Source organism: Notolepis coatsorum (assembly GCF_963971535.1).
Source record: "Notolepis coatsorum genome assembly, chromosome: 5".
In the NCBI taxonomy this organism is placed as follows: domain Eukaryota; kingdom Metazoa; phylum Chordata; class Actinopteri; order Aulopiformes; family Paralepididae; genus Notolepis; species Notolepis coatsorum.
The window spans coordinates 9,298,259-9,325,316 of NC_140169.1; the positions used below are offsets into that span (position 1 = coordinate 9,298,259).

At 43.8% G+C, this 27,058-nt stretch overlaps 1 protein-coding gene across 1 annotated transcript in view; it reads left to right on the forward strand.

The window, feature by feature from the left end:
- LOC311229258 (myosin light chain kinase, smooth muscle-like) overlaps positions 1–22,831 on the forward strand; it is a gene marked incomplete at both ends in the record, with an annotated part of 244,583 nt that extends 221,752 nt beyond the window's left edge. The window contains 6 exon segments of the mRNA XM_084315325.1: positions 6,153–6,305; positions 6,780–6,903; positions 14,606–14,696; positions 15,078–15,206; positions 16,837–16,949; positions 22,673–22,831. Coding sequence (XP_084171451.1) covers positions 6,153–6,305; positions 6,780–6,903; positions 14,606–14,696; positions 15,078–15,206; positions 16,837–16,949; positions 22,673–22,831 — 769 coding nt within the window.
- Between the last annotated feature and the right edge of the window lie 4,227 nt (positions 22,832–27,058).

The window sequence follows — 27,058 nt, forward strand, 5'->3', positions numbered from 1 at the left end:
GAGCCCTACAGACATCATCCCAGTGAGATGCAATAGGAAAATAAACCAAAACGCATTCCTATATTCAGCAGCAGTACAATGGAATAGCCTACCAATGGAGTTGAAGACCATAAGCCCCTTCTCCACTTTTAAATTAGCTATAAAGAGGTGGATCATAAGTAGCAGAAGCTGGGAGTAGTGAACAAAGGGTTTTTAATATGTGTTGTTCCTTTTTTATTCTTTTATTGTCTATAAAATGGAATATTATTTTATGTATTTTATTGTTTTTATACCACACATCCTGACATACAGACACTACAAACACCCACGTCCACACACCAGTACATACATCCACTGACACCAATGATGAAGGACCACAATGGAAACAAGCCTATGGCTTTATTGTGTTTTATGAAATCCTATTGGTAAATGGAGAAAATGTATACCTGTTTCATATTGTGATCAAATGTATATGTGTGATTTCCATTCTAAACCAATAAACTATTCAATCAATCAATCAATACTATATAGTGCAAGGCAGAAATGGGATGAGGTGCAATTTAGGTACAATTTACAGTAGGTGTACGAGTTGTAGTGCAAATCCTTTATTAATAAATATAAAGTGTGTTTGTGTGATCTAAAGTGTGGAGAGTGGGTGCTGCAGTGTGTTGTTTGTTTAAGTGAGTGTGTGCGTGTGGGTGTGTGTGCTGTGTGCATTTGATGGTTGTTGCATAGTGTTTATTGTTCGTTTAGCAGCCTGATGGCCTGGGGATAGAAGCTTCTTCTGAGTCTTTCTGTGCTCGCCTTAAGACTCCGGTATCGCTTGCCTGACCACAGCAGTTCAAAGAGGCAGTTGTTCGGGTGGCTGGAGTCCTTGATGATTCTCTTAGCCTTCCCCCTGCATAACATGGTCTTACTTTAGTTTAGTCTGGTCTAGTACAGTAACATGGTCTTAGTTTAGTCTGGTCTAGTACAGTAACATGGTCTTAGTTTAGTTTAGTCTTGTCTAGTACAGTAACATGGTCTTAGTTTAGTCTGGTCTAGTACAGTAACATGGTCTTACTTTAGTTTAGTCTGGTCTAGTACAGTGACATGGTCTTAGTTTAGTCTGGTCTAGTACAGTAACATGGCCTTAGTTTAGTCTGGTCTAGTACAGTAACATGGTCTTAGTTTAGTCTGGTCTAGTACAGTAACATGGTCTTACTTTAGTCTGGTCTAGTACAGTGACATGGTCTTAGTTTAGTCTGGTCTAGTACAGTAACATGGTCTTAGTTTAGTTTAGTCTGGTCTAGTACAGTAACATGGTCTTAGTTTAGTCTGGTCTAGTACAGTGACATGGTCTTAGTTTAGTCTGGTCTAGTACAGTAACATGGTCTTAGTTTAGTCTGGTCTAGTACAGTGACATGGTCTTACTTTAGTCTAGTCTGGTCTAGTACAGTAACATGGTCTTACTTTAGTCTGCTCTAGTACAGTGACATGGTCTTAGTTTAGTCTGGTCTAGTACAGTAACATGGTCTTAGTTTAGTCTGGTCTAGTACAGTGACATGGTCTTAGTTTAGTTTAGTCTAGTCTAGTTTAGTTTAGTCTAGTAGTAGTGGCGCCGAGGTGAGTGGCAGCCTTTCATAGCAGCTCCCACCCCCTTTACTTCTTATCCCGTTTACTACTTTCTTACTTATTTCTTTTTGTGATTCTACTTACTTAATAGGTGTCTAAGTGACTGTGCGTTGCTTTACACCAAGTTAAGACAATTGTTAACAACTTCTGTGAAGTTAGCTGAGTTAGGCAAGTTCGGTCGAGCACAGCTGAACAATGGACAACAACACAGGCGGGCTGGTTTACCCGCGGGAGGACAACAACAACAACAACACCGACGGGCTGGTTTACCCGCGGGAGGCTCTCCTCTGCTTTCGAGACAGAGTTGCAGAGCCACCGAGGGATCTACCAGTCGAAATAAGGATACGAAGACGGGGAAATCGAGCTGGCACGATTGTGAGGGACAGGAGGAAGGATAGCAGGAGATTCAAGCCTTACCTGCCCTCTGTCGTTATGGGGAACGTGCGATCGCCGGCCAACAAGACGGACAAGCTCTCAGCCCTGATGAACAACCAGCGTGAGTACAAGGAGGCAAGCCTACTGTGCTTTACAGAATCCTGGCTGAACGATAACATCCCGGACAGTGCAATCGAACAGGAGGGCTTCACGGTGGTGCGCGCCGACCGGGGTAAACAGAGCAGCAAGCGGAGAGGCGGAGGGCTTGTTGTCTTTGTTAACTCCAAATGGTGCCACCCGGGGCACATCACCATTAAGGAACGTATCTCTTCCCCCGACATTGAACTATTGGCACTGAGTCTGCGGCCATACTATTTACCGCGAGAAATAACACACGTCCTGGCTCTGACTGTTTACTGTACATCCCACCCAGCGCGGCGGCGGCGCAGGTGAGTGACGTCATACACTCCACTGTCGCGGCGCTTCAGACAAAACACCCGGATGCATTTATTTTTATCAATGGGGACTTCAACCATGTCAGACTGAACAAGACCCTGACAAACTTCACCCAGTATGTGACCTGCAAAACCAGGGGAGACAAAACACTGGACCTCCTATATGCTAACGTGAAGGAGGCTTTCAGTGCGACTTCCCTGCCCCCCCTCGGCCAGTCAGACCACAACCTTGTGAGGCTTGTATCTACATACACGCCTCTCATTAAGAGACAGCCACCGACCACCATGTCTGTCCCACAGTGGTCTGACGACGTCGAGGAGGAGCTACAGGAGTGTTTCAGGTCGACAGACTGGGACATGTTTGAGAGGGTCCATGGAGATGACATTGATGGACTATCCCACTGCATCACAGACTACATCAGGTTCTGTGAGGAGAGCATTGTACCCACAAAGAAGGTACGCTGCTTTTCAAACAATAAACCCTGGATTAGCAAGGACATTAAACACCTGCTAAACAGGAAAAAGAGGGCCTTCATGGCAGGGGACACTGAGCAGGCCAGGGCTGTCCAAAGGGAGCTAAAAAAAGAGCTAAGGGCAGCCAAGGTCAGCTACAAGGACAGGCTGGAGGGCAGACTACAGGCCAACAACACCAGGGAGGTGTGGGCGGGCGTCAGGAAGATCACTGGGTTCAAACAGCAGGGCACAGCTGTTGAGGGCCCCCCAGAGCGTGCAAACGAGTTCAACTCGTTTTTCAACCGCTTTGACCAGAGTGGCCTCCCCACACCCCTCCCCCCACCCATCGACACCAGCACCAGATCACACCCACAAAGCACCCCCCCCACCCCCCACACCCATCAGCATCGGCACCCCACCCCCAACAGCAGCAGACTGCCTACCTCCCCCAACCCTGACGATCACAATCAGTCAGGTCAGTAGGCAGCTCTCCAGGATTAGTGTAAACAAGGCCAGAGGACCGGACAACACCAATCCCAGGGTGCTCAAAGTATGTGCGGAGCAGCTGGCAGCACCGCTCCAGCATCTTTTCAACCTCTCCCTGAGGCTGGAGAGGGTGCCCCAGCTCTGGAAGACCTCCTGCATTGTCCCGGTGCCCAAGAAGGGAAGACCCAGCACCCTCAACGACTACAGGCCAGTCGCTCTGACGTCACACGTCATGAAGACGTTTGAGAGACTGGTCCTGCAACACCTCAAGCCCCTGGTGCGTGACTCCCTCGACCCCCTGCAGTTTGCATACCAGGTAAACATCGGGGTGGAGGATGCCATCATCTACATGCTCCACAGAGCATACACGCACCTGGAGAAGCCGCGCAGCACAGTGAGGATTATGTTCTTTGATTTCTCCAGCGCCTTCAACACCATCCAGCCGTCACTGCTAGCGGAGAAGCTCTCTGCGATGCAGCTGGAGCACGGCTTGGTGGCCTGGATCAAGGACTACCTCACTGAGAGGCTGCAGTACGTCAGACTAAAGGACAGTCAGTCTGACGTACTGGTGAGCAACACCGGCGCCCCCCAAGGAACTGTGCTGTCACCCTTCCTCTTCACCCTCTACACCTCAGACTTCTGCCGCAACTCAAGCGGGTGCCACCTGCAGAAGTTCTCAGACGACTCCTCCATCGTAAGCTACATCACCGACGATGATGAGGAGGAGTACAGAGCCCTGGTGGAGAGCTTTGTGGGGTGGAGCGACAGCAACCACCTCCAACTCAACACCAGTAAGACCAAGGAGCTGGTGGTGGACTTCCGGAGGGGCAAGAAAAGGCCCCCCCCGATTCCCATCTCCATCCGAGGGGTGGATGTGGAGATGGTGGACTCATATAAGTTCCTGGGGGTACACCTGAACAATAAACTGGACTGGTCGGATAACACAGAGGCCCTCTACAGGAAGGGACAGAGCAGGCTGTTCTTCCTGAGGAGACTCAGGTCCTTCAATGTGTGCAACAGACTGCTGCAGTCTTTTTACCAGTCTGTTGTGGCCAGCATCCTCTTCTATGCTGTGGCATGCTGGGGAGGCTACATCAACTCAAGGGACACCAACAAGCTCAACAAGCTGGTGAGGAAGGCTAGCTCCGTGGTGGGAGTCGAGTGAGGTGATGGCAGAGAGGGGGATGATAAGGAAGCTGGCTGCCATCATGGAGAACCCCTACCACCCCCTCTACGACGAGCTAGTCAAGATGAGAAGCTCGTTCAGCCACAGACTCATTCCCCCCCGACACTCAACTAACCGCCTCGGACAGTCGTTCATACCAGCGGCCATCAGGCTCCACAACAGTGGGCAGCGACTAGCAGCCTCCAGGCTCCACAACAGGGGGCAGCGACAGCGACTGCTACCAGACATTTACCTGGGACTTATAGGAACCCAAGGAGGACAACCTACACTACCTTAGGCTTACTGCACCTTATGTGGATACTGTGATACTGTGATACTGTGAATAATGTATATTTCAGTGGATACTGTGATACTGTGAATAATGTATACTCAGTAGATAGTAAATTATAACACTACCTTATGCATACTGCACCTTATGTGACACTGTGAATAATGTGAATATTTTCTTCAGCTAGTCAGATAGTAAATTATATTGACCAATTGACCAAATTGTTTACACTGCCTGTGTTGTTTTTACTACCTGTACCCCCCCCCCTCCCCCCCATCAATCAATCAATCAATCAATCAATCAAATTGATTTATATAGCACATTTAAACATGACACTTGTCAACCAAAGTGCTTCACAAAGGATGCTTGGTTCATACACATACAGTTCATATATTATCTCCAAGAGGGCCTTCGACTCCAGCAGCTCAAAGTTCGACCTTGGAGTCGTCCAGGAATTTGTTTTGGCTGACTGACTGGCAACATTTCCCCAGTCACGTCGATTTAAATTTGATTTTGAGTAGAGTGAATTATAACTCTATTGGTTTGAGTGGAGTGAGTTTTAACAACTCCGTCCAAATGACTGAATGCATTAATTAGTCCAAGTGTCTTAATCAGTTCATTTTGGTACGTCCTGTGCGCGGTAAACAGATCCAAAATCTTCTTATTGCAATCCCAAAAGCTTTGATAATCCAAATGTCCACGACTTCAAGTTGGTAGCCCGATTGAAATGTCACAGAGGCAGAGAGGGTTAGCCATATTCTGCTTCCTTGACGAAAATATGCAATCCACTGATTAGATCCATTTCGAGTTGATTTGAGTATAGTCCGACAACCGGCACAAGGCACAGAGCACAGCAGCGTCGGGCTTCATGGAGGCAGTAGAGGCGGCGGTAGGAACGGCCTTGAGGAGCCTGGGGAGAGGAGATAAATGCGACTGTCTCTGGGAAGGCTGGGAACTGCTATGATGCCTGAATTTCCCCAAGGGGATCAATAAAGGAATATCTTATCTTATCTTATCTTAGTAGTTGCTTCAGTTGTACACATTACATTTGAATAATTTAATGTTATAATAATGTTAATGTTGACTGTTATACTTCCCTCTCCCTCCTTCTCTCTCCCTCTCTCCCTCATTGTCTCCCTCTCCCTCTCTCCCTCCCTCTCCCTCTCTCCGTCCCCCTCTCTCCCTCTCTCCCTCTCTCCCTCTCTCCCTCTCTCCCTCTCTCCCTCCCTCCTTCTCTCTCTCTCCCTCTCTCCCTCCTTCTCTCCCTCTCTCCCTTGCTCCCTCTCTCTCTCTCTCTCCCTCCCTCTCTCTCTCTCTCTCTCTCTCTCTCCCTCAGGGTGAGTGGTCTCTCTCCCTTCATGGGGGACAATGATAATGAGACTCTGTCTAACGTGACCTCAGCCACCTGGGACTTTGATGACGAGGCCTTCGATGAGATCTCTGATGATGCCAAGGACTTCATCACCTGTCTGCTGAAGAAAGACATGAGGTAGAGAGAGAGAGAGAGAGAGAGAGAGAGAGAGAGAGAGAGAGAGAGAGAGAGAGAGAGAGAGAGAGAGACATGAGGTAGTGCGACAGAGCTATGCAGACATGAGGTAGAGAGAGAGACATGAGGTAAAGAGAGAGAGAGAGACATGAGGTAAAGAGAGAGAGATGAGGTAATGAGAGAGAGACATACATGAGGTAAAGAGAGAGAGACATACATGAGGTAAAGAGAGAGAGAGACATGCATGCGGTAAAGAGAGAGAGACATGAGGTAAAGAGAGAGAGACATGAGGTAAAGAGAGAGAGACATGAGGTAAAGAGAGAGAGACTAATTGAATTGTCCTGCAACCAACTTTGGGTTCTGACCCAGACTTTGAAGAACTGTGTGTGTGTGTGTGTGTGTGTGTGTGTGTGTGTGTGTGTGTGTGTGTGTGTGTGTGTGTGTGTGTGTGTGTGTGTGTGTGTGTGTGTGTCTCAGGGCCAGACTGACCTGTGCTCAGTGCTTTGACCACGCCTGGCTGAAGCAGGACACCAACACTATGAAGGCCAAGAAGCTGAGCAAGGAGAGGATGAAAAGATACATCCTGAGGAGGAAGTGGCAGGTAAACATCAACAACAACAACAACAACAACAACAACAACAACAACAACAACAACAACAACAACAACAACAACAACAGCAGCAGCAGCAGCACCCTGAATAACAGTCAAGTCCCACCTGTTATTTAGGTTCTCCGTCCAGTAGGGCTGTCAGAATTAATTTCAATATTCAAATAGTTTATTATATAGTTTATTAACAGAGGAGCGCCCCTCTGGGTAGCCCCTTTCGGGTCTGTGATGCACGCCAACGAGGTTGGACGAGTGAATACCCTCTAATAGGGAGGTGTAGTGGTTACGTCATTTTCGATTTTTTCCTGTTCCACCCTCTGTGGAATGCAATGTATTTCCCCATTGACCATTTTTAAATCGGCTCGTTTTAGATAAATAAAGCATTAACGTTGGCATGGTGTACCTTTCTGTGCATATTTATCCACAATCTATAGCTCAACATGAAAATATTTGCAATTAATTGTAAAGGTAGCAAAATAACAACGTTTATGTTTTCGTTCGCTGGGAAACTACACTGCTATGACGTCACCACAGTGTAGCCTCCTGCCTACTAGTCACAGACCTAGGATCAGATTTCCCTTACATTCTATACGCTTAACAATTCATACAATGGGAAAATAACTGACCCTGAATCTGTGGCTAGTATCTGTTTCACCCAACACTAGTGCTCCGTGATCATAGCCATTTATCTCTAAAGCTAACCACTATTTGTAAAAGCCACAACCACGTTACCATATTTGTATTTATAATTTAAATCGTATAACGTTATTTCGCTGCATATTAAATCACTGTAAATACTAATGTAAATCATTGTGTCGTTGTACATATTGTGTATAGTTTATAACGTTAGTAGCTTGCTAGCCAGCATTCCCGAAACTCCTAACATTCCCCGATTTAAAATGGTTCTCTCCTCTTTGTATACCTTTGTCCTCACAAAGTATTCTGCCAGGGAACTTATGGACACGACAGTAGTAGTAGTAGTAGTAGTAGTTATAAGGGGTTTGAGCTTGTAGCGTTAGCTATCGTGGTATCAACAAGCCATGACGTGTAGCTAGCTAGCTAGCTTGATAGCCGGCATGATGCATGCAGTGCTAGCCCCATAGCCCCTGGCGTGCATCACAGTCACGAAAGGGGCTACTTGCCCCACAGGTCTGAGAAGAGGACCTGCACATTTTACTCGTTCCCAAAACTCCTCTACATGCCCCGATTTAAAATGGTTCACGACAGTAGACATAATGCTAACGTCTAGTAGCTGGCCGTGACGGGGATAAGGCGATAGCCTAACAGGCCAATAGCATAGCGTACTGAACAACAGGCTGCCTACTGGTAAGTGTAGTTATTTTTTTACGACAAATTAAAAACCTTATAACTACCTTTATTTCAACCAAAAATGCTTAAACAATAATGTTAGTGGGACTTCCGGTTCCGTTCCACAGCGCATGGCTGGCTGATTTTTCGGTGCTCGGCAACCAAGCCACATTATCCCTGAATACGTTTTATTTTTTATACCATTTGATTTTCCAGAAGTTAGAATAATGTCTAAACATACGCAGAGCAAATTGGGAACCCTGAACGACATGGATAAGGATCTCATCAGGTCGATATTCCGAGAGGAAACAGACGCTATCTTGGCTAAACTAGCTGGCAGGGTGGATACATTACAGGAGGAGGTGACTGCAATAGACACTCGATTAACCATGGCGGAGGGTGATATGTCCGCGGTCGTGGAGGTGGCTGAGACCAACGTCGCGGGAATATTATACTTGGAGGACAGGCTACGTGATTGTGAGATGAAGGCGGCAGATCTGGAGGACCGTGGTAGGAGATGTAATGTGAGAATATACAGACTGCCTGATGAAACGGAGGATGACGAGCCGATAAGGTACCTTGAGGAAATTATTCCAAAATGGTTTCCAAAGCTAGCTCGCCCTGAGATCGAAAGAGCGCATAGGATCTTTAGACCCGCTACCCAGTTGAAGGGCGGACATGCAAACCCTCTGTGTTGTTGACCAGTTTATACAAATGATTTAAAATGTTTATTAGCAACGCCGAGCTTTCAAACTGGAAGCCATTTCGGAGATACTGAACGTAGACAACGCAACCGAACTCGCAACTGTTCTTGGTCATTATTGCTCAAAATGGTCAATTATTGCCGTGTGTTTGGCTGTACCGACCGGGGAAAGCATTTGGAGTACTTCAGATTGCCAAAAGCTATTCCAAATCAGGAAGAAGAGTGCAAAAAATTGTCTGAGGAAAGGAGGCGAACACCCCCTCTCCTCTCCCATCTGAACAAACTACCAAAGTAGGTACCGATCAGCATTTCGATCCAAAAATGTGTAGGCTACTAGTAGACTATTAGGGAAAAAAATTCAAATGTAAAGATCAGTTGATCTAGTAATGTTATTGAATCACCTACCTTGGCTTTCACAATACACATCATCGATGAGCTGATACTGTGCCTCTCTCACCCATCCACACACCATCTGGTTGTAGGCATCCAAACTTATTTTTTTTATATATCTTTTCCCCCCTCCTTTTTTTCGTTTTTCTCCCCTCCCAATGTTAGTCGTTATGCCAATTCCCAATCCCCTTCTGGTCGTTGCGCACTCTACCCCCTACCGTCGGTCTGGGAGGGCGGAGACTATCACATGCTTCCTCTGACACATGTGTACCCAGCCCACCGTTTCTTTTCACCTGGCAGCGCGGACGCTCACTGGGAGAGTGTAACGTGTGGAAGGTCACACTACCTCTCTTAGATCCTTCCCTTGCTGTGCAGGCGCCCCGACCGAACTGTAGGAGTCGCTGTTTACAACGACCAGGACCCACCCTCGCCGGCTTCCCACCCACTGACACTGCCAATTGTGTCAGTACGGACGGTCGACCAAGCCGGAGGTACCGCTGGCAGTTGGATTCGATCCCACTGTCTCTGCGGTGGTAGACAGACGCTTAGTCCACTGTGCTACCCAGCCACCCTGCATCCAAACCTTTGTAAGATTTAAGAGGTCTTCATCTGTGTATGGGCTTAGTGAAAAAAGAGGTAGGTCACTATGTCGGGATAGGCAATAGGAGGCAGAATTGTCGGGTCGTGACTCCAAGATGAAGGAGCCAACTCGTACGGATCTTCACCACCTATTAGTCTGAGTTTATCTGAATATTGCACCCTTTCCTGCCGACTAAGTCGCTCTCTGTAGGTTCTAGCAGCTTCCACGCACTTTCCTGAACTTTTCTGTGGTTTAGACATCCTAAAATCCAAAAGATCTACTTAAATCGAACATTAAAACTCATAATAACACAAACTGCCTATAAATGGTTAACGAGTTGCGAGCCCCTTTAGTATGCAGCGCGAAGCAGATCGAGTCAGTCAGTACACCCCGTATATTCCGATAACGCTATAAACCATGCTGCATTCATTCGGAGATAAAGACCTATTATTCCAAATGCTATTTATAGGGTTTTGACAATAATTACACTACTGTTGCTATTTTACAATGAACTATAATGAATTACGGTTCATACAGAACACGCCAGTGTTGAAACTAATGCACAGAAGCTTATTTCCTTGTTGTAATAATATATTCTACCAACGGGCGCCAGCTAAGCATGGTCCGACCTGTGCTTAAATATACGCACAAAGTCAAGCACAAGTTCAAATTGATAAATCCCACACTTTGCTTAGAAATGATCGTACGCACGGGTTACGCACATATCTGTGCGTACGCCACGTTGATAAACGAGTTGCGAGCCCCTTTAGTATGCAGCGCGAAGCAGATCGAGTCCGTTTTCTCACGTTGTACTACAAAAAAGCAGGTTGAATTCATTTGTATTGTTTTTGTAGCCCTGGGCCCTCATTTATTAACACTTCTTAGAAAGTGTTCTATTTTCATACGTAAGCACAGAATTTAGAATGTGTGCACACACAGAAATATTGGGATTTATCAACCGTGCGTACACAGGTCCTACGCTCCTCCGTGTTGATAAATACCTCTTTGTTCTACCGTCAATGCTCGTGCATGATTATCCATATATGGTCATGAAACACCCCCCATGGGATGTGAAATAATGGACTGATCCGAGCGGAACTCTGAGAAACTTCACGGGAGATTGTTCACTGAGGCGCTGTCGAACCAAGAAGACACAACCCGTGTTATGGGATAAATAAAAGGCTGACTTGTACACTGTGATGTCAGATATCAACGGCTCCCTAAGACCATTGCTGCAATTCTGCCTGGACAGCTCAAAATACTAATAAAGACCGTTCGTTGACCACTGTTTGGCGTTGGTGGTGTGTCATTACAACCGTGCTGTAATATGAATGCCTTTATTAGTTGTGTTCGATTGGCTATAATATGATTTTTAGAGGCATCTATTTTGTTGTCGGTATTAGCCTAATACCGACAACAAAATAGATGCCTCTAAAAATCATATACTATTAGGTAGCCTATATGAATTACATATAATAGCAGCCTACATTATGCAACAGTAACTTGCGCATATATAATAGCACAATGCACAGCCCTGCGAACCCTGCACAGTAAACTAACTTGATCATTAATCTAGCTGTTGTATCTTTACGCTTATGAAAACATTAAATAATATGTTTTCATTGCATTAATAGCCTATATTCTCAAATGGCATTTAATGGCTATCGACTCATCGCTATCCTCGCGGACGGACCAGTGTATACCTTATATCATATTCCTATTCATATTCATAATAGTTTACTCTATCAGCATACCAGCATGTAATACGTTCTGAGTGTGTATCTACCTCAACTCCTTATTATTTTGCGCATAGATTGCAGAAATACAGGAACGTTTTGATTTATATTAAAAGGCTTTGACATTGTAAAACTAAATACGTGGAATTCTGTAAGCATAATACAAGTCATATCACCCACACGATATAATCTCTGTGTCCAGAGCATGTATGCTTTTCATTCATTTAAGACACATTATTGCAAGGGTTTTGTAATACACATACACCCTCTGTTCTCATTGCAATGCGTTTTTTATTCTTTCTTATACAGTAGAAAGGGGGAAGAACACTATATCGTGGGTGTTCATATGACTTGTATTCTGCTTACAGCTTCGAAATTCCACTTGTTTCGTTTAACGTAAAGCCTTTTAAATATAATCAAAACGTTCCCGTGTTTCTGCGGTCTGTGCACAAAATAATAACGAGTTGAGCTATGCGGAGCTCAGTCAGTCAGTACACCCCGTATATTCCGATAACGCTATAAACCATGCTGCATTCATTCGGAGATAAAGACCTATTATTCCAAATGCTATTTATAGGGTTTTGACAATAATTACACTACTGTTGCTATTTTACAATGAACTATAATGAATTACGGTTCATACAGAACACGCCAGTGTTGAAACTAATGCACAGAAGCTTATTTCCTTGTTGTAATAATATATTCTACCAACGGGCGCCAGCTAAGCATGGTCCGACCTGTGCTTAAATATACGCACAAAGTCAAGCACAAGTTCAAATTGATAAATCCCACACTTTGCTTAGAAATGATCGTACGCACGGGTTACGCACATATCTGTGCGTACGCCACGTTGATAAACGAGGGCCCAGGCCTCCAGATCTATTCATCTTACATTCATGTTTTAACCTCTTAAAATTCAGACGGCCCGCCCCACGTCACCGCACATTTACAGCCGTCTGTTGGCATCACGCAATTGCTTGTATTTGCATTTAAAATCAATATTCCAGAGGGGGATGGGGAGATAAAAACCTTGTAGGCTTTTGACCGCGCTACGTGCATGGCACCCCCGCTGATGATTACGCAGTGCGAATATTCATGATGCTTATTGACTTTCCGACCTTGGATTTGGATTTACGAACTCTGAAAGGCAGTCATCATACTGACTGGTGCGCGCCCGTGTTCTTTTGGGACAGTCCATTTTTGTGTTCTTTTTACAACAATATTTGTATCATTAACAATTACAATTATGTATAGTTACCGTGATGTCTGAAAATGAATAAAAGCACTACAGATTGGACAGATTGTTATTTATGGTTAACTCCTCTTGGAGTTATGACTTTGACTATTACTTACTTACTTACTTACGCCTATCGCTCCTTTTGGGGGAGCATAGGCCGTCGACAACAGTTCGCCAGGGTCCTCTGTCCTGTGCTTTGCTTTCCAGCTGTTTCCATGTCAGTCCGCTCCGTGTGATATCTGTCTCCAAGTCCCTGCTCCAGGTGTTCTTGGGCCGGCCTCTCTTCCTGTTGCCTCGGGGGTTCCATCTAAGGGCCTGTCTGGTGGTGCTGGTGTTTGGTTTGCGTAGTGTGTGGCCGGTCCATCCCCACTTTCTTCTCTTGATTTGTTCTTCCACTGGTTGTTTGCCCGTTCTCTGCCAGAGATCGTTGTTGCTGATGGTATCTGGCCAGTGGATGTTCAGGATCCGCCTCAGGCATCTGTTGATGAATGACTGCACTCTAGTCATTGTGATCTAGGAGGTTGTCCTCCACGTCTCTGATCCGTTGATGTTGGATTTGAAGAGTCTGATCTTTGTCTGCTGACCTTGGAGCTCCAGATGTTCTTTAGTTGGATGTATGAGGCCCTTGCCTTGCTGATTCTTACAGGTTGTTATTTATGGTTAACTCCTCTTGGAGGCCTGACTTTGACTCACATTGTTATTTATGGTTAACTCCTCTTGTCTTTTTCACATTCTTCCCCTGGAGAGGGAGAGCTTCTCTGCACTTCCATGGAATCGCAGTTGCATGTGTGATGATGTCACTAATAAGTTGAACCTCTCATGGTCCAATACGTGGCAACGTGACACCTTTAGTTTCAGCTACACAGAAGGCTGAGTAGGTATTGACATGTCTTGAGTAGGTATTGACATGTCTTGAGTAGGTATTGACATGTCTTGAGTAGGTATTGACATGTCTTGAGTAGGTATTGACATGTCTTGAGTAGGTATTGACATGTCTTGAACGAATAATAAGCTGCCGACTTGGAATTCCTGGTCAATATCAATGGGTGCTTGTTGCCAATTTGCATATTCATAGACCCTGCATTATTAATAAGGGTAAAGGTTGCTGCTTTCAGTAGTTTGTTGAACAGTTTTGTGGAACTTTTAATTTTAAATTTTTTATCCACTTTTTCTCCCATTTTCTATATTTTCTCCCATCCCAATTTTTCGTATCATCCAATTCAACCCTCCCCTGTCACGAACGCTGTTTCTTGCCTCCCACAAGCCGGCTGCAATGTGGACTAAGTCATACATAGCACGAGTCCCCTCCGGTACTTGAGGTAACAGCAGTCGCATCTTTTCACCTGCGCAGCTCGATCTCTCAGTGGCGAGGAGTAACGCGTGGGAGGCTCACGCTGCCCCCGACACTTCCTGATTCTACTGCGCAGGCGCACCAACCGACCTGTAGGAGTCGCTGTCCACAACGCCCGATCCCCACCCATCAGTTTCCCACCCCCTAATACGGCCAATGTGTATTAGTACGGACGACCAGCTAAACTGAAAGCAATGTGGAGCGCTGGGCTCGAAGAGGCGAGCCCAGCGTCTCCAGTATTCATGGCGAGCGCCTTGCCCACTACGCCACGTAGCCGCCCTTTTGTGGAACTATTTATAAACCTATTTATAAAAAAAAGTATTATTCGGTATAGAATATTTGAAGGGTTTAAATACATGTGGATGTTTTGAACTGTCTGTCTGTCTCTCAGAAAACAGGAAACGCAGTGCGCGCCATCGGCAGACTGTCCTCTATGGCCATGCTGGCTGGAGTCAGTGCCAAGAAAGGCTCTCCTACAGAAGGTCAGTCAATAAACTCAACAATATACACTTCTAGCTTTATCTTCTAGCAAGATATGTGAATTCATAACCCTTTCACTACCACACTACAGACGGTTAACCTTTCACTACCACACTACAGACGGTTACACTACAGACGGTTAAGTGTGGTAGTGAAAGGGTTAACCTTCTGTAGTGTGGTTGTGAAAGGGTTAACCCATTGTCGTGCATGGCAGTGAAAGGGTTAACCTTCTGTATTGTTGCAGTGAAAGGGTTAACCATTTGGTAGTGTGGTAGTGAAAGGGTTCAAATGAGTGGTATATCCCTTTAACCTCCAACACTATCGTTCTCGTGTGTGTGTGTGTGCGTGTGCGTGTGTGTGTGTGTGCGGGCGTGTGTGTGTAGAAGACAATCAGTTCCTGGAGTGTCTGGAGTACGAGCAGAAGGCCGAGGTGAAGCCGACGTTCAGTGCCGTCATCCAGGAGGTGGAGGTGGTGGAGGGCAGTGCTGCTCGCTTCGACTGCAAGATAGAAGGTACACACACACAGACACACACACACACACACACACACACACACACACAGACACACACACACACACACACACACACACACACACACGCACACACATCGTGGAGGTGGTAGAGGGCAGCGCTGCTCGCTTTGACTGCAAGATAGAAGGTACACACACAGACACACACACAGACACACACACACAGTGGTGTTAGAAGTACACAGTTCCTTTACTTAAAGTAAAAGTAGAAATACCCAGATAAAATAGGACTCATCAACGTCATCCGTTCAAAGTTCTACTCAAGTAAAAGTAGAGAAGTATTGGATATTGAATGTACTTCAGTATCTCGGGGCGGCGTGGTGGCACGGTGGGCAGCACTGTTGCCTCACAGCAAGGAGGTACTGGGTTCAAACCCCCCAGAGTTTGCATGTTCTACCTGTGTCTGCGTGGGTTTCCTCCAGGTACTGACATTACAGCTGCTCCCCTTGACCAGCGTACTGACATCCCTGGGCGCCACACTGTGTGGCTGAACCACTGCGTCTAAAGAGTTAGGATGAGTCAAAATGCAGAGGATGAATGTCCCCCAAGGTGATTAATAAAGGTTCAACTTACAAATGACTAGGGCTGACCCCAACTAGTCGAATAGTCGACTAATCGATCGAAAGGAGCCGTAGTCGACTGCCAACCTCTTAGTCGAATGCAAAATAAAATATTCAAATATCTTAAAAAAATTTAATTTTAAATGTGATCATTCTTTCCAAAAGCAAAGAGGTCTAGAAGCGTGGCTAACGCTAATGGCGTGCATACCAGAGAGGCTAACTGCCTAAGAAAATGGGCACAGGGGCACTGAATTAATGAACACACTGACTAGACAAATATCAAGATGTATCCATCAGTGGACCAATTGCATGCTTTTGCAGAGGACAAGAAGCCTTCAGTCGACTCCTTCAGACATTAAGCACCCCCACAGCCCAAATGGACTACTAGTCGACTATCAGCTAATTCTGGCCAATCAAAGTTGACTATACAAATCCTTAGTCGGGGACAGGCTTACAAATTACTTACTTATCTAAAGTAAAAGTATGCCTTATATGTGATGTTTGTGTATTCCAGTGTTTGGGAGCATTCAACCCTCAAACCATTGACCTCTAAAGTATGTGGTCTAGTTATGCTGCTCTGATTACATCCTCTAGAAGTTGGCAGGCTTGAGATTTGAAAAAACATTGGTCCTCACATTCTTGAACGGACATATGTAAAACTTACCAAGGAATTCCTTTGAAACTCGATTTACATACTTATTCAGCATTCTCGAACGCCTTCGTATTGTAAATTCTTTGTAGGATTTACGTACTCGAAAAGGCAGTCGTAAGTCGGACAGACTGGTGTGTTCTCAACATCTTTCTCTGGGACAAGTCATCAGGGATTGCCGATACTACAGACATCCGTGGAATTAAATAATTCTAATGATAATTAATACGACAATAATTGTATCATTAATAATTACGTTTTGCATTTATAGTCCATTTATAGCTACTGTATAGTGGAATATACTGTATTAATATGCCATTATACTGTCTTCTTCTCTATGATATTATTTATTGTTGATTATTTTTTTTGTCGGAACTGTACTTGTTTTTATATGTCTATGTAGGTTACCCAGACCCTGAGGTAGTGTGGTATAAAGACGATCAGCCAATTAAAGAGACGCGCCACTACCAGATCGACTACGACGAGGAGGGAAACTGCAGCCTGGTCATATCTGAGGTTGGCTTCCTTATTTATTTATTTATTTATTTATTTATTTATTTATTTATTTATTTATTTATTTATTTATTTATTTATTTACAGTATTTAATCATTTATTTTAAACCTTTTGTTTCACTGAGCATGACAAGCTTCATATTCACACTGTTCCACACATTTACACCTGGAAGCTACACTACAACACAGTCTCAACACATTTACACCTGGAAGCTACAACACAGTCTCAACACATTTATACCTGGAAGCTACAACACAGTCTCAACACATTTATACCTGGAAGCTACAACACAGTCTCAACACATTTACACCTGGAAGCTACAACACAGTCTCAACACATTTACACCTGGAAGCTACAACACAGTCTCAACACATTTACACCTGGAAGCTACAACACAGTCTCAACACATTTATACCTGGAAGCTACAACACAGTCTCAACACATTTATACCTGGAAGCTACACTACAACACAGTCTCAACACATTTATACCTGGAAGCTACACTACAACACAGTCTCAACACATTTACACCTGGAAGCTACACTACAACACAGTCTCAACACATTTACACCTGGAAGCTACACTACAACACAGTCTCAACACATTTACACCTGGAAGCTACACTACAACACAGTCTCAACACATTTATACCTGGAAGCTACAACACAGTCTCAACACATTTACACCTGGAAGCTACACTACAACACAGTCTCAACACATTTATACCTGGAAGCTACACTACAACACAGTCTCAACACATTTACACCTGGAAGCTACACTACAACACAGTCTCAACACATTTATACCTGGAAGCTACACTACAACACAGTCTCAACACATTTACACCTGGAAGCTACACTACAACACAGGCTCAACACATTTATACCTGGAAGCTACACTACAACACAGGCTCAACACATTTATACCTGGAAGCTACACTACAACACAGTCTCAACACATTTACACCTGGAAGCTACACTACAACACAGTCTCAACACATTTACACCTGGAAGCTACAACACAGTCTCAACACATTTACACCTGGAAGCTGTACTACAACACAGTCTCAACACATTTATACCTGGAAGCTACACTACAACACAGGCTCAACACATTTACACCTGGAAGCTACACTACAACACAGTCTCAACACATTTACACCTGGAAGCTACAACACAGTCTCAACACATTTATACCTGGAAGCTACAACACAGTCTCAACACATTTATACCTGGAAGCTACACTACAACACAGTCTCAACACATTTACACCTGGAAGCTACACTACAACACAGTCTCAACACATTTACACCTGGAAGCTACACTACAACACAGTCTCAACACATTTATACCTGGAAGCTACACTACAACACAGTCTCAACACATTTATACCTGGAAGCTACAACACAGTCTCAACACATTTATACCTGGAAGCTACACTACAACACAGTCTCAACACATTTACACCTGGAAGCTACACTACAACACAGTCTCAACACATTTACACCTGGAAGCTACAACACAGTCTCAACACATTTATACCTGGAAGCTACAACACAGTCTCAACACATTTATACCTGGAAGCTACACTACAACACAGTCTCAACACATTTACACCTGGAAGCTACACTACAACACAGTCTCAACACATTTACACCTGGAAGCTACACTACAACACAGTCTCAACACATTTACACCTGGAAGCTACACTACAACACAGTCTCAACACATTTACACCTGGAAGCTACACTACAACACAGTCTCAACACATTTACACCTGGAAGCTACACTACAACACAGTCTCAACACATTTATACCTGGAAGCTACAACACAGTCTCAACACATTTACACCTGGAAGCTACACTACAACACAGTCTCAACACATTTACACCTGGAAGCTACACTACAACACAGTCTCAACACATTTATACCTGGAAGCTACACTACAACACAGTCTCAACACATTTACACCTGGAAGCTACACTACAACACAGTCTCAACACATTTACACCTGGAAGCTACACTACAACACAGTCTCAACACATTTACACCTGGAAGCTACACTACAACACAGTCTCAACACATTTACACCTGGAAGCTACACTACAACACAGTCTCAACACATTTACACCTGGAAGCTACACTACAACACAGTCTCAACACATTTACACCTGGAAGCTACACTACAACACAGTCTCAACACATTTATACCTGGAAGCTGTACTACAACACAGTCTCAACACATTTACACCTGGAAGCTACACTACAACACAGTCTCAACACATTTACACCTGGAAGCTACACTACAACACAGTCTCAACACATTTATACCTGGAAGCTACACTACAACACAGTCTCAACACATTTATACCTGGAAGCTACACTACAACACAGTCTCAACACATTTATACCTGGAAGCTACACTACAACACAGTCTCAACACATTTACACCTGGAAGCTACACTACAACACAGTCTCAACACATTTACACCTGGAAGCTACAACACAGTCTCAACACATTTATACCTGGAAGCTACACTACAACACAGTCTCAACACATTTATACCTGGAAGCTACACTACAACACAGTCTCAACACATTTACACCTGGAAGCTACACTACAACACAGTCTCAACACATTTACACCTGGAAGCTACAACACAGTCTCAACACATTTATACCTGGAAGCTACAACACAGTCTCAACACATTTATACCTGGAAGCTACACTACAACACAGTCTCAACACATTTACACCTGGAAGCTACACTACAACACAGTCTCAACACATTTACACCTGGAAGCTACACTACAACACAGTCTCAACACATTTACACCTGGAAGCTACACTACAACACAGTCTCAACACATTTACACCTGGAAGCTACACTACAACACAGTCTCAACACATTTACACCTGGAAGCTACACTACAACACAGTCTCAACACATTTACACCTGGAAGCTACACTACAACACAGTCTCAACACATTTACACCTGGAAGCTACACTACAACACAGTCTCAACACATTTACACCTGGAAGCTACACTACAACACAGTCTCAACACATTTATACCTGGAAGCTGTACTACAACACAGTCTCAACACATTTACACCTGGAAGCTACACTACAACACAGTCTCAACACATTTACACCTGGAAGCTACACTACAACACAGTCTCAACACATTTATACCTGGAAGCTACACTACAACACAGTCTCAACACATTTATACCTGGAAGCTACACTACAACACATTCTCAACACATTTACACCTGGAAGCTACACTACAACACAGTCTCAACACATTTACACCTGGAAGCTACAACACAGTCTCAACACATTTATACCTGGAAGCTACACTACAACACAGTCTCAACACATTTACACCTGGAAGCTACACTACAACACAGTCTCAACACATTTACACCTGGAAGCTGTACTACAACACAGTCTCAACACATTTATACCTGGAAGCTACACTACAACACAGTCTCAACACATTTATACCTGGAAGCTACACTACAACACAGTCTCAACACATTTACACCTGGAAGCTACACTACAACACAGTCTCAACACATTTACACCTGGAAGCTACACTACAACACAGTCTCAACACATTTACACCTGGAAGCTACACTACAACACAGTCTCAACACATTTACACCTGGAAGCTACAACACAGTCTCAACACATTTATACCTGGAAGCTACACTACAACACAGTCTCAACACATTTACACCTGGAAGCTACACTACAACACAGTCTCAACACATTTATACCTGGAAGCTACACTACAACACAGTCTCAACACATTTACACCTGGAAGCTACACTACAACACAGTCTCAACACATTTACACCTGGAAGCTACACTACAACACAGTCTCAACACATTTACACCTGGAAGCTACACTACAACACAGTCTCAACACATTTACACCTGGAAGCTACACTACAACACAGTCTCAACACATTTATACCTGGAAGCTACACTACAACACAGTCTCAACACATTTACACCTGGAAGCTACACTACAACACAGTCTCAACACATTTACACCTGGAAGCTACACTACAACACAGTCTCAACACATTTACACCTGGAAGCTACACTACAACACAGTCTCAACACATTTACACCTGGAAGCTACACTACAACACAGTCTCAACACATTTATACCTGGAAGCTACACTACAACACAGTCTCAACACATTTACACCTGGAAGCTACACTACAACACAGTCTCAACACATTTACACCTGGAAGCTACAACACAGTCTCAACACATTTATACCTGGAAGCTACACTACAACACAGTCTCAACACATTTACACCTGGAAGCTACACTACAACACAGGCTCAACACATTTATACCTGGAAGCTACACTACAACACAGTCTCAACACATTTACACCTGGAAGCTACACTACAACACAGTCTCAACACATTTACACCTGGAAGCTACAACACAGTCTCAACACATTTACACCTGGAAGCTACAACACAGTCTCAACACATTTACACCTGGAAGCTACAACACAGTCTCAACACATTTACACCTGGAAGCTACAACACAGTCTCAACACATTTATACCTGGAAGCTACACTACAACACAGTCTCAACACATTTACACCTGGAAGCTACACTACAACACAGTCTCAACACATTTACACCTGGAAGCTACACTACAACACAGTCTCAACACATTTACACCTGGAAGCTGTACTACAACACAGTCTCAACACATTTACACCTGGAAGCTACACTACAACACAGTCTCAACACATTTATACCTGGAAGCTACACTACAACACAGTCTCAACACATTTACACCTGGAAGCTACACTACAACACAGTCTCAACACATTTACACCTGGAAGCTACACTACAACACAGTCTCAACACATTTACACCTGGAAGCTACAACACAGTCTCAACACATTTATACCTGGAAGCTACACTACAACACAGTCTCAACACATTTACACCTGGAAGCTACACTACAACACAGTCTCAACACATTTACACCTGGAAGCTACACTACAACACAGTCTCAACACATTTACACCTGGAAGCTACAACACAGTCTCAACACATTTACACCTGGAAGCTACACTACAACACAGTCTCAACACATTTACACCTGGAAGCTACACTACAACACAGTCTCAACACATTTATACCTGGAAGCTACACTACAACACAGTCTCAACACATTTACACCTGGAAGCTACACTACAACACAGTCTCAACACATTTACACCTGGAAGCTACACTACAACACAGTCTCAACACATTTACACCTGGAAGCTACACTACAACACAGTCTCAACACATTTACACCTGGAAGCTGTACTATACAATGCCATGTTTTTCTCAGAAGCACCTGAATTAGAGCTGTCTGTCAGCTGCCCCTTTAACACGTCCTCTGTGTCTGTCAGAGTTTAACACGTCCTCTGTGTCTGTCAGAGTTTAACACGTCCTCTGTCTCTGTCAGAGTTTAACCCTTTCACTGCCGCACTACAGAAGGTTAACCCTTTACTATCACACTACCGACGGTTAACCTGCTGTTGTGTGGCAGTGAAAGGGTTAACCTGCTGTTGTGTGGCAGTGAAAGGGTCAACCTTCTGTGTATTGCCGCAGTGAACGGGTTAACCGTTTGGCAGTGTGGCGGTGAATGACAGTGTCAGTGTTTAACACGTGCACTGTGTCTGTCAGGTGTCCGGAGATGACGACGCTAAGTACACAGTGAAGGCTGTCAACAGTCTGGGGGAGGCAACCTGCACCGCCGAGCTCCTGGTGGAGGTGATGGCTGGAGAGGAGGAGGAGGAGGAGGAGGAGGAGGAGGAGGAGGAGGAGGAGGAGGAGGAAGAATAAGAAGAGGTGGTAAAAGATGAAGATTGCAGTGTTGCCACACCAAAAAAAAACGAAGGTCATCTTTACAGACTGGTCAAACTTATTTCAAGTTATTTCAAGTAAAGTTATCTTAATGTACCGGCAGATCCTTCTGCTGTTTACAATTCACTTGTTTTATGATAAAAGAAGATGAAGATTACTTCTTAAGATTGTTATATTTGTGTGATGATAGTGATTGGACAAGAGGAGGAGTTTGTGTGCGTGTGTGCGTGTGTGTGTGTGTGTGCGTGCGTGCGTGCGTGCGTGCATGTGTGTAGATGGGGGGTGGGGGGTGGGGAGGTGACCAGCAGAGGGCAGAGATGGACAGAGCCATATAATCAGAGAGTTGGACCACTGAAGCGTACAGAACAGTTCTGTTGGAAGGGTGGAATAGTTCCAATGAGCTCATGCTGCTAGGCAACAGAAAGAGCAAATCCACAACGTTCCACTGTCAAACATCTCAAAGAGGAAGTGAACTGACCGGTGCTACTTATGCACTACTTTGCAAATAAGAACCAAAAATGTGTTTAAATCGTTTAAATTCACGCCGTCTGTGCAGCCGTGTCTATTCACTGTCTCCATGGAAACCACATTGAACGCAGCCACAACGGTGTGGTTTCCTTACGCAGAGAAAATAGTCTGTTGGGTCATAAATGTTCAGACAAACTTAATATTTGGTTATTTGTGACACTATGTATATAAAAAATTATTAACGCATTTCCTTTTAAAGTAATTTTGTCGCGGCGGTCGGGTGGCGTAGCGGAGATTGCGCTCGTCACCAATGCAAGAGGCTGCGGTCTCGACTCCCGGAGTCAGCATTGCCCTGCGGCTTGGGCCGGTCGTCATACTAACTCGTTTGGCTGGGTTAGGGGGAGGGAAGTCGTAGGTGGTAATCTGGCGTTGTGGACAGCGACGCCTACAGGTCAGGTCTGGGCGTCTGCTCAGCGAAAGGCAGGAAATGGTGAAGGCAGCGTGACCTCCCACGCGTTACACTTCACCAATGAGAGTCCTGGCTGTCTCCACATGTGTCGGAGGAAGCATGTGGTGGACTTCAGGGTTCCCTTGTACCGACCAGTAGGAGGAACATGCGCACACGACCAGGTAGGGGAAGGGGGGGAATTGGCATAACGACTAAATTGGGATGGGGAGAAAAAATTTAAAATCAGGCGGAGAAAAAGAGGGAAAAAAATTATAATAATAATTTTGTCGCAGACATCAAATGTTTTTCCAATAGCCAGGAAGGTGTGCTCAGTGGAGCTCTCCACCAGGCAGCATCACAGAACAATAAATAGAGCCACAAGTGGCAATTCCAGGTTTCAAGAAACACGGATTGTTTCAAAATAGTTTCACACACATGGTTCAACGGTGTGGAACATACCGTGTGAGTTTTGTAATGATTGGACAAACAGTTTTTGATGTATAGTCTAATTTAGTGTTATGCCACACCCTTTTTATTGGCATTTGAGCGCCTCCTATTGGTCGATTTGGGGGAAATGTTTCAAGAGCTAAATAAAAAATATCCACCAAGTCTGGTGATGTTTGGACAAACTGTCGTTGATTTATGGCCAAATCTGTGTTTGGAACTAGTGGGCCCCCCTATTGGGCGATTTCAAAATAGATTTACACACGTGGTTCAAAAGTGTTATGAAACATATCCTGCCAGTTTTATTAATGATTAGTAGTGCTGTCAATAGATAATAAAAATGTTACTAATTAATCTCACAATTTTCTGTAATTAATCTAGATTAATCTAGATTAAAAATAGCATTTTTCTATTTAAGACCGAAGCTTGTAACAGATATTTACTTGAGTAAAATCATGGAATTAATGTAAAATCAACACAAAGAAAGTATATTTAGATTCAAAGACTATTTTAATAGCTATCTTTGAATACAGTTTCTCTCCTGTGAAATACAAAATGTTCAACAAAACCATCAACATTGACTCAGCTAGACCTCTTTCTTATATCCGCGGCACTAAGATTGAAGATTTTTCACTCCATAGATTAATCTAGATTAATTTATTTTAATGCTTTAAATAATTTCAATTAATCTCCAAAGTTAAAGCATTAACTTTGACAGCACTAATGATTAGTAATGATTGGACTAAATTCTACTATAAAATAAAACTCATTTTGTATAAACATTCTGTGGGTCTAAAAAATTTATTTGAATCAAACTTTCAGGGTATATTTCAAGTACCTACATGGACATAATGTGATGATTGGCGGTTGATCAACAGTTGTTGACTTTGGTCTATTTATGTGGTGAGCCACGCCCCTTTTCAAGTTCATCCATCAAGGTCATATTCCAGGAGTCACGTCCCCAGCCTGCTGTCAGTCTATGTGCTTTCATCCACCACAGTCTTTTAGTTGGTGAGCTACAGTATGCTGAGCACACACACACACACACACACACACACACACACACACACACACACACACACACTGAGCAGACCGAACATATGTCAATACGGTTTGGGGCAGAGATGTGTTTCCAGGTCAACAACCAAACCTACCAGCAGCTTGGTCAGGTCAACAACCGTAGCAGGATTTCATGAACGTCACTTCTAAACAAGTCATCCTTCCCCACACCTCAGTTTGCAGAAAACCTTTGAAAATCGATATAATCACAAACACCTGTGTTTGAGGGTTTGGTGAGAAGTGGCTTGAACAACAGCTCACATGTCCAGCTAAACGAGAGTGACCCTGCAGTGACCCGACTCTGTCATTATATGGCTCACGATGATAGTTAGAATGACGATGGTGACAAATCATAACCCTTTCTTTTAGCCTATAGTCATCATTAGCTACTTCACTAATTTATGACACTTGCTGTTGTGTTCAGCTCAGAAAGCTGAACGTATGAGCGTGGATGTTCTGCTCTGTTTGTGCACTTTCTCTGTTATCTTACATAGTTAGGTTTAGCCCAGCAGGGCCTGGCTTCCCTGAAGCATCCAACCACTGAGATCATCTTCGCCCCCGTTAGCTTACGATGGAAGGAGAATGATCTTAGCATTAAAGCGATGGTTTGACGTTTGGAACTTTACTGTTTTCTTCTTCCCAGCTTTTGTCCTAAAAATGGCATTTTATCATCGTTAGCATCCTCTATTGAAACCAGTTGAGCAGTAGAAGCTGACAAGCTAGCGTGTTGCTAGTGGCATCGATGGGTTTTATTCAGCTAAACTCGATTGGAAAACGCTAGGACGCTAATGTAACCAACCCTGACGAGCCAACTGAAGTGTCAATACAGGAAACTGTTCATCACAACACGACAAGAGCGTGTGGTAAAAAGATCAAATGAAACACTAAAACTCTAAATGTGAAGGACTGACTTTAAGCTGCTTCTGGTGAACCAGGCCAGCTGTTGATGTTGATATCATATATTTTAACAATTACCACATTCCAGTTGTTTTGAGCTTTAACAGTTTATTTAAAAGCTTTGTTTCTGAATTCCTTTTGAGTGATCGATAATTGGTTTACTGTCTTCAACCAAAAACCAAAGCAAACTCAATTACAAAAAAATGTTAAAAAAAGAAACAAAAAAAAGTCACGGTGTGTGTTTGTGTGTTTATTCATCAGCGTTATGGCATGGGCCTGTTTGCTTGTTATTTTAAGAATTTTTTATTTTTCTGATTTATTTAAAGCACAGATTCATAATAATAATAATATCATCTGTTTTTCTTTGAGGTCTTATTGCCAATCACTTGTTTTCCACGATAATTATATCAAACATCATCCCCAAGACTAAACCCAACCAGTGAACTACCGCACATAGATTGTTTTGTTTTGTATTAGATGTATGTAGATGATATTTCTCTAATTTTTATAAATATATATATCAGTTTGACAGACTGTATTGAGAACACTACAAGTGTAGTTACTCACTGAAACTAAATAAAATGTTTATCACAAAACAAGAGACTGCTGTGTTATTGTGTTGTTGTGCCAAGCCAATTCATTCATCACGTTAGCACGCCAGAAGAAAAGCATAACTGTAACTGAGGGGTACAATTCCCTGACTGTATTGATAAGTATGGTATCATTAAACCACTACCGCTTTATGTACTTTAACTACTGGCCATACAGTACACGATATCTAAATATGATGAACACTTTCCCACAATGAAATCGGGTCCACACAAAGGTAATAATCAAATATTTAATATATAGCAAAAGGTACATATAATAGTTACTATTACATTTATGAT